This window comes from Symphalangus syndactylus, chromosome 6, assembly GCF_028878055.3.
Source record: "Symphalangus syndactylus isolate Jambi chromosome 6, NHGRI_mSymSyn1-v2.1_pri, whole genome shotgun sequence".
Taxonomy (NCBI): domain Eukaryota; kingdom Metazoa; phylum Chordata; class Mammalia; order Primates; family Hylobatidae; genus Symphalangus; species Symphalangus syndactylus.
In genome coordinates, this window is record NC_072428.2 from 51,063,909 (window position 1) to 51,073,872 (window position 9,964).

The following is a 9,964-nucleotide window of genomic DNA, read 5'->3' on the forward strand; positions in this document are numbered from 1 at the left end:
ATAAAGAAAATGTACATATACACCATAGAATACTATGTGGCCATAAAAAAGAATGAGATCATGTCCTTTGCAGGAACATGGATGGAGCCAGACACCATTATCCTTAACAAACTAATGTAAGAACAGAAAACCAAATACTACATGTTATCACTTATAAGTAGGAGCTAAATGATGAGAAAACATGCACACATAATGGGAACAAAAGACACTGCAGCCTACTTGAGTTTGGAGGGTGGGAAGGGGGAGAAGAGCAGAAAAAGTAATTATTGAGTACTGGGAGATGAAATAATCTGTACAACAAACCCATGACATGTGTTTAGCTATGTAACAAACCATCATGAGTCTTTAGCAGTTCTTTCCTCCCGTTTTATTCTTCCTTGCTCCTCTTTCCACCTATTAGTCACATATCTTTTTATAGAGTTATAATCAGCTTGTTTTTACCAGCTGATTTTTTCCCTAAACAAACTTGCCATGGTGAGATCAAGGCCAGCATTACTGTTCACACAAGGCACTGCGCTAAGATCCACACAAGGCACTGTGCTAAGATCCATCCTTATGGCAATGGGAGGGCTCATAGGCAAGTCATGTCAGGCAGAGGCCATTTCATCATTGCTTCTTGTCTTTGGGGACTTGGGTCTCTCTGGTTCTATAGGAGATTTGGGCAGGCATTTGAATCCTTCACTGATAGTCATCCTGGACTCTGTGGTGTACAATATCCACTCGCCTATGTTCTGAGGTCAGAATGACCTCTCTCGTAACCAGTTGTCTGGGCCCAGGCTCCGTTAACAATATAGTCATGATCTCCTCTGTTGGGGATGAAGTAGGCAAATTTGAGGCACTAATTTACTTCTCCTCACATTCTTTTCTTGAACAGAAAGATAGAACTGGAAATTAATTCTAGTATATCAATTCAAAATTTTAGTTTTAATAACATTTAATCAGACATAAATAATTATGGTAATGTGAATTTCAATAAATAAATTTTAGTTCTAATGTAAGTGTAATGCTGTAATATTCATAATTTTTCTGAAGGCTTTACTAATTTGATATGGCATTAGTTTTTTATTGCTGCCAAAACTATTCTTATTCCACTATGTGATGGCAAGAAAGTGAGAGACGTTCTGGAGATGGTGATTACAGATAGCATCTCTGAAGCCATAGTAACCCCTTGGAGAAAAATTGGACCTGGAGTCTAGCAGCCTAGGTATGGGTACTCGATTTCTTAGAAAGTCTTTACAATTTCCTGTATCTTAAAAATAAGGGTATTGAAGTAGAATTCTAGAATTTTCAGAGGACAACTTAAAATATGTGTAATAGTTTAATTATTTATCCTCATAAATTTAACTGCTCATTTTAATATATTTAAGGATGAATTCTTTAAAAAGTTGATTTCATAAAAACAAGGAATAGAAAGATGGTTCCATAGGCTGATTGAGAGTGTAGAGGAGGGATGGGAAGGGAAAGAAGTTGATCTTCAGTTAGACTAGAGGAATAAGTTTTAGTGATCTCTCACACTGCATAGTGAACACAGTTAATAATATATTATGTATTTAAATTAAAAATTGCTAAAAAATATTTTATGTTCTTACCACAAAAAAAGTTGGAAGGTGATTCATATGCTAATTAGCTTGATAGATTCTCTCTGCAATGTATACATAGATCAACCATCACATTGTATCCCATATTATATATATTATATATTTATAATATATATTATTATTGTATCCCATTAATATATGCACTTATTATTTGCCAATTAAATAAAAAATAATGTTTTTAAAATATAAATTTATTTGTAACCCCCTTTTACTTTTCTGCTTGGTTTTCTTCTTTCATTCAGTGTTTACCAGTTTCTTATAGTTAGTTTTATCTTAAGCTGTCTCATATTTTCTGAAGAAAAGGGAACATATTAAAGCCAACAAAACAAATACATTATCTTGCATGAGACGATTTACGTCATGGTACAATAAAATGCTATAAATCTTATAAAAACTTCTCAAATAGATGGCTACAGTTAAACAGATGGACCATGTCATATATTTTTTATAATGCTTCTAAGGTATGGCTAATTAAAAAAAAAAAAATTTTAGTCATGATGGGAATATTATTTATAGAAATCTTATAAAATATATAATAAAATATGTAATAGTCTAGATAAATATGTATATACATAATATTCATATATAATATATATTTATAATTAATAAATATACATATAATATAATATATATTATATATTTATATAAAAATTTATTATATAAATATATATATTTATATCTATAAATATATAATATATTTATATCAATAAATATATAATATATTTATATCTATAAATATATAATATATTTATATCTATAAATATATTATATATTTATATCTATAAATATATAATATATTTATATCTATAAATATATAATATATTTATATCTATAAATATATAATATATTTATATTAATAAATTTATATATATAAATTTATATCTATAAATATATAATATATTTATATTAATAAATTTATATATATAAATTTATATCTATAAATATATAATATATTTATATTAATAAATTTATATATTTATATATAAATTTATATCTATAAATATATTATTTATTAATATATATAAATTTATTAATATAAATATATAATGCATATTTGTATATTACATATAATATTAAATATAATATATTTTATATATTATTATAAATTAAAATATAATAATGTATTATTAAATATATAATTTATTACATTTTATACTTATATAAATATATAGTATATAATATATAGTATATAATTATATAATATATAATAAATATATAGTATATAATAAATATATAATATATAATAAATATATAGTATATAATAAATATATATTATATATTTGTATCTATATATGTTTTTAAAGTCATTCCTCTAATTAGGTCATAACCATTCAGGTAAACTGAAAATTTAAGCCTACTTCAGGTTTGTGGTAAATAGATTCTCTCTGAACTAGCATATTCAGAATCGTCAGTCAGTTCTTTGGACAAGTCTTACAGAATGTTCTTATCTCTTCAGCCATCCCAAGACTCTTGAGGACCTGACCTCGCTTACACTAAAGCAGATCTGCCTTATGCGTCACTGAAGTAGGGAGGGAAGAAAGTTTAATGAACTACTTCTGACCCCTAGTGGTGTCCAGAAAAGACCATTAAAGGAATGACCTTTAAAGGATGGACATACAATTTTTTTGTCCAAGGCAGGACATCTGTGGGTGTCTTTCAGTAATTATGTTCTAAGAACAGCAAAAACTCCACTGCCTTGGCAAATAGGAATGTTTTACTTCTATATAATTATAAAGAAACTGTCTTTTAAACACAATATGCTTTCTCTATATCTTTGGAACAATGACTATTGGTCATTACCCTATTTTAAAGTAAGCAAGTAATCACACAGGGAATTATTTCGAAAAGACAGAAAAAAAAAAAAAAAAAACAAGAGATTTCTGCACATGTAGGTCAGTTTTAATCAGAGGGCATCAGAAAAGACTCCTGAAAGAATTACCTGGTTATTATAATCACAGACTTGCTTTCCAAGTCAACATTGCAGACAGTGCTCAGAGGGGATAGAAAAACCCTTTTATTTCTCCAGACTCAAATTCACTGCTATTTGTCTTCTCTATTTATTTTATTCTAGGCATTGTTCTGGTTGCTGGGAACTCAGACAGAGATATCATACACTGATTCTCAGATAGCATAACACAACATGATGTCTTGGAAAACTGTAAATCTTTTTGTTTTTTAAATACAGGTAGAGCATTTGGCACACCTGACATATTGACCTTGTTTTTCTTTAAATCTTCATTTATTTACCTCATCAAAACTGTGCTCTTTCATCCTACCTCTCAAAACATATAAAAAAAAATCCTCCAACATGTATTTTGCTCTTGTAATCCCAAAGGCTGATAGTCTCCATGGTGGCAACATGGATAATACTGTTCCCATCTAGATTGTCTCATTTCTTCTACAGCTAGTCTGAAGAAGCCTGAATGAAAGTAGATTTTTAACCTTTGTAGCTAGTCTGAAGCCTTTGTAGTCAGTCTGAAGAAACCTGCATGAAAGTAGATTTTTTTTTTTCCTTTGGGACAGAGTCTTGCTCTGTCACCCAGACTGGAGTGCAATGGCGTGATTTCAGCTCACTGCAACCTCCACCTCCCGGGTTCAAGCAATTCTCCTGCCTCAGTCTCCCAAGTTACTCGGATTACAGGAGCACACCGCCATGCCCAGCTAATTTTTTTTGTATTTTAGTAGAGACAGGGTTTCACCGTTTTGCCCGGGCTGGTCTCCAACTCTTGAGCTCAGCCAATCCACCTGCCTCAGTCTCCCAAAGTGCTAGGATTACAGGCGTGAGCCACCAAGCCTGGCTGAAAGTAGATACTTTTAACACATACCTACATTCACAGAATATTAAATCTTTTGTGATCAGTCCCAGATCCTTAACTATATGTCCGAGTCAGGCTGGAAATTAGAGAAATCATGTTTGAAATTTGAGTGTTGTATTCAAGGTCAGCAAGATCCCTGGAGCAGCATCTGTTTTATAAACCATTCAAACCTGGTATATGATGACTCAGTTGGTGGCCTAAGGTCAGAAACAGATGATTTTACACACACTTTGATAAGAGTGTTCACATTCATATTATCTTTATATCTCTGTGGTTGTATAGCTCTCATTTCATAGAATAATTAAAAATTATTTGATAAGTGCCCATTCTATGCTAACTCGTATTTTTCATATTCTTGAGCAAAAAACAGATATGGTTCCTAATCTTCTACAGCCTCTAATGAATCTAATGGAAATTCAGTGTATAATAAATGGTATAAATATAAACCAGCATACTGTGATGAGAGTAAGTTAGTTAAGGGGTTTGAAGAAATGAGATAATCTAGATGGGGAGCAGTATTAGAAAAATCCCCCTGAGGAAGTAATCATTTTAACTCAAAAGTTAATGGTGAAAGGAATTGCTGTGCAAATACTTGGGGTAGATAATTCGGAGCACAGAGAAGACCATGGGCAAAGATCCTGAGACATGCATGTACTTAGATTGTTTTGAGGAAGATACAGATACCTAAATATTAAGGAGTGTAGGCAGTAGTGGTCTAAAGATGTAATAGAAGAGGCAGGTGAGCCACGTTATACAAGGCTTTTTGACTATGATAAAGAATTTGTATTTTACATTAAGAGCAATGGGTAAGTGACCATCAAAGTGTTTTTTCAACAAAGGCTTGTGTGATTTAGTAGATGTTTGCAGAAAAGCAATTTGGTTTCCCTGGAGATAATACATTTTTTAGAGGACAAACAGATAAATCATGATATTAGCTAGTAATAATATTAAATTATTATTAATTTAATAAATTATCATAGTAGCCAGGGAAACAATGATATTATAAACCAAGATGGGCAATGTGTAAAAGTGGGCATATCTGGCATGTGTTTCTGGTGGAAATGGTAGAAACTGATGAAAGATTTGATGGAGAGAGGAAAGGGAAGGAAAGAGAGGAACAAAAAATTTTAAAAATGACTCAAGACTTGTCTTATGCAATTGTGTTATTGGTGGAGTCACTTTATGATATTAGGAGGAAAGGGACAGAAAATAGATTTTGGGGGGAAAATCAAGTACTTTATTGGCATCATTCTTATTTTAAGATTAAACACTCAGATGAATATATCAAATAGGCAGTTGTATTCATGAATCTGAGCTCTCAGGAGTGCTCAGGAATTAGAGGTGCAAATGTTAGTCTCAAGTAGTAAGAAAAAGTTGACATAGTCTGCACGTTAAGGAACTGAGAATTTAGTTTGTAACAGAGATATTAGTTAAATATTTAGTTTAAATATTAGTTAAATATTTAGCTAATAAATACAAAATTATAAGTTTTATTTAAAATTGAAATGTGATACCAAAATAATAGATATATGGATAAATTTGTCTTAAGTAACTTCTTGAAAAGTGATTGTTGAGTTGCAAGATCGTTTTAAAAAGGGTGGGAAGAAATTGAGGAAAAGATGATGAATAATTTAGGCAGATAGAACATTTTGAGAAAAATTTTACAAAAGAAGAGAAACTCGATTTGGAGAAATGAAAGAAGATATGTATTCAAAAGACTGAAAAATCCTCTGCAAGAAACGAATAAACTTCAAGCATTCTATGCAGAAAAAAGTATTAAAAATAGTGAGCTAAGTTATTCAATGCTGAGGAGTCAGGGCAAGAAAAACAATGGTTAGACTGCTAGAAGACGCCAGTGCAGTACATTGAGAAGAAAGTCTGTGGAACTGTGTTGTGAGGCTAGTAAGACAAAGCTGAAAAGTAGGACATAAAGGGCAGCCCAAATCTGAAGTTACTTTAACATCTCGAAATCACTCAATCAAACATGCAAGTATGGACTTTTGAACATCTGTTTACATTATTAGAGCTTTAAAAAAACTTATGATGATTCTCTGGTCTGGAACTTAAAGCAGACAAACAATGTAAAGAAGCGGCCAATTGATTCTGCTACCATGAGGCTTTTGAAATTATAAGCTTGGTTGTTTGAGCCTGGCTTTGTGATCTGTAGAACTGCAGGTTCTAAGAAAGAAAACACAATTGGCCAATACATTGAATAAATGTATATTGAATAAATACTTAATCAGCTCATTAACTGAATAAATAAAAGAATGGGAAGCACTGAGCTGCTATCAAAGGCTCAGTGTCTTCAATCTAATTCTCTACATCACAAAGGCACAAATTAGTTGAACATCTCAAGAGGCCAGAGCTCCAGTGAGAAATCATTTACCCAAGGTCTCATGCATAAATATTCCTGTCTGCTTATCACCAACGAAGAAAAAGTAATTGCTGGCTATGTCATCTGGAGGGGCAGAAAACAGGAGTATCTTCATTAAATACTATTTGGAGAAAAAATATACTTGGAGATGGCACAAAATGGAATATGATGGAAAAGTGACTATTTAATGGACTTATGATATTTAACGCCCAAAGATTACTCTTCACTTCAAATGTTTAATGAATTGGAGAGAAGAAAATAATTTTTCAAGAACCTCGGCTCTTTACTGGTATAAAATTTTTACCACTATCCTTGGGAAAATGTCTAAGCAACATATTTTTTTAAAACTGGCCTTCTCCTTTTACTAATCTCTTCCTTATTTGTTTTTACTTATGGCTTCTAAGGATATGTTCACATCCAGATAGTGAAAAAATAATGACTTTTAAATGACATCAAAAGAAGACCATTTTCTCAAAGGCAATGGATACTCTGTCTCAAAGAAACAGAATTGCTCAGCTATATTTTTTTAAGGCAGTAATTTTTAGGGTATTTCGTTTACTTAGAAATTTCATTTTATTCAGCTGAAATTGAAACATTTCCTTTGAAAAAATACTCTCACATGTATCTCAGTTCCAGAATGATTACTTCAGTAAGCCCTAGCACTAATTCTTCCTTTCTTCTCACTGGATTTTCTGCCACGGAGCAGCAATACCCCTGGTTCTCCATCCCCTTCTCCTCAATCTATGCCATGGTGCTTTTGGGCAATTGCATGGTTCTCCATGTGATATGGACTGAGCCAAGCCTGCACCAGCCCATGTTTTACTTCCTGTCCATGCTGGCCTTCACTGACCTGTGCATGGGGCTGTCCACTGTGTACACAGTGCTGGGGATCCTGTGGGGGATCATTCGAGAGATCAGCTTGGATTCCTGCATTGCCCAGTCCTATTTCATCCATGGTCTGTCCTTCATGGAGTCCTCTGTCCTCCTCGCTATGGCCTTTGACCGATACATTGCAATTTGCAATCCACTGCGTTATTCCTCCATCCTGACTAATTCCAGAATTATCAAAATTGGGCTCACTATAATAGGTAGGAGTTTTTTCTTGATTACACCCTCCATCATCCGTCTGAAATTTTTTAATTACTGTCATTTCCACATCCTTTCTCACTCTTTCTGCCTGCACCAGGATCTTCTCCGCTTAGCCTGTTCAGACATTCGATTCAATAGTTACTATGCCCTGATGCTGGTTATTTGCATACTGTTGTTGGATGCTATACTCATCCTTTTCTCCTACATCCTGATTCTTAAGTCAGTCCTGGCAGTTGCCTCTCAGGAAGAGCGGCATAAATTATTTCAGACCTGCGTCTCCCACATCTGTGCTGTCCTTGTGTTCTACATCCCTATCATTAGCCTCACGATGGTGCACCGTTTTGGCCAGCACCTTTCCCCCGTGGCCCACGTTCTCATTGGCAACATCTACATCCTTTTCCCACCTTTAATGAATCCCATCATCTACAGTATCAAGACCCAACAGATTCATACCAGAATGCTTAGACTCCTTTCTCTGAAAAGATATTGAGAGATATTGAGATTTATTGCCTAAAAAAAAAGAAAAGCAGCAACAATAAAAATCAATGCCACAAAAAAGAAAAAAATTATTAAAATTGGAGATTTACTCTGAGTCCATGATAAATGACTCTAAAAAATATTTAAATATAGTCAGATAATCAACAAACGAGTTCCATTGTGTCAGCCTGGACACATGTAGGTCACTCTATCAGTCTGACCATATTTAAGAAAGAGGAAAAAATTGTTTATTTGCCTCAAATGTACTTTTGAGCATTTCCTTTGCTGTAAAACAAAGCTGGATTAAAAGCCTAGGTTTTCAAGTTTCAAAGTAGATAACTTGAAGTTTCTTTCATTCTCTGAGGTTTGCTTAATTAACCTTCAAAATGGAGAATATAGCCAACTCACAGGAATGTTGTGATACCTGTATGGACCAGAATTGTCCAAGGGAACTTCTCTAAACTGATGGAGAAGTTCTATAAAATACCATAAAATGGCTAAAGTGGAATATATGGCTCCTGTGAGCTTGAAATGATGGTAGTGTAATTGAACAACTGTATTTACCATTTCAGTTACTTTAATTTATATGTTTAATGTCCTTGTATTGGACAGTTCAGTTCAGCAGCCACTGTATTGGACAGGGAAGCTATAGTTTATAAAGAGGACACAAAGAAATATGACTTTGGATTCAACTTTACTATGTCTAATTTAAATTAGAATCCTTAGTTTTTAGATTTTATATGTGGACTCCACTGCTACAAGGCTGGAAGTAGATTTTGGTCTGGATCTTTTGCTTTTATTTCTAAGTGGGGGATCTTCTGAACAGATGAGACTGTCCGCTAATGACTTATTCTGAGTTTAAAGGAAAAAAGATTAAAGAACATAAAGGGGTTCTCTTCTAAGTAAGCTAGTGCAGCTTTCCAAAGAAGGGAAGAAAGGAAGGGAATCAGGTACAGAACCATGCATGGATAAAAAGAAAATAATTGTTTTAATCTTCCTATATTCTATTAGGTATCTAAGGAGGTAAGTGTTAAAATTGGACAAATTAATGCATGAGTCATTTTACACCAAAAAGCAAATATTTCTTTTTATTTTTAGATATCAACTGAAACTTAACTATATTTGTCTTCCTGTAGTTATGCCTTCCTTTCCTTTCACTTTGGACTTCATTCAATAACATAGCCTCTGTCTACTTACTTGACTTAGAGGGAAACAAAAATACAGGCTTTGGTTTCTAACAGCTTAAGCCTCAGAGTGAGGAAATTGTTTCTGGACAGAGTAAAGTATCTGGTTAGAAAGATAAGTGTAAAATTATTCCTAGAACAATAAATTAGGTCTTCTGGGTTATAGTATAAGCTTAATTTGAAGGATAAAGGAGTGAATTTCCTGATGTCAAAGGGGATCTAGTGTATCTTCTGGTCTAGCTATCAGAGCTGAAAACTGTGAGGTAGGTTCTAGAGGGGAAAATGTCAATATATATCTATTTTACTATATAATCATAGTAGCTGCTGAGGCGGGCAGATCACGAGGTCAGGAGATCGAGACCATCCTGGCCAACAACGGTGAAACCCCATCTCTATTAAAAAAAAAAAAAAACACAAAAAATTAGC

The 9,964-nt window shown here is 33.1% G+C and overlaps 1 protein-coding gene across 1 annotated transcript; it reads left to right on the forward strand.

Annotated features, from left to right (window-relative positions):
- Positions 1 to 7,407: 7,407 nt before the first annotated feature.
- On the forward strand, positions 7,408 to 8,367 carry LOC129483907 (olfactory receptor 51V1). Its single transcript, XM_055281321.1, has one exon. It carries the CDS (start codon positions 7,408 to 7,410, stop codon positions 8,365 to 8,367), a length of 960 nt encoding a protein of 319 aa, XP_055137296.1.
- Positions 8,368 to 9,964: the final 1,597 nt, after the last annotated feature.

Bases quoted from the DNA above. Each gene is read 5' to 3' on its own strand.
- LOC129483907 (XM_055281321.1), top strand. From the start codon at position 7,408: ATGTATCTCAGTTCCAGAATGATTACTTCAGTAAGCCCTAGCACTAAT.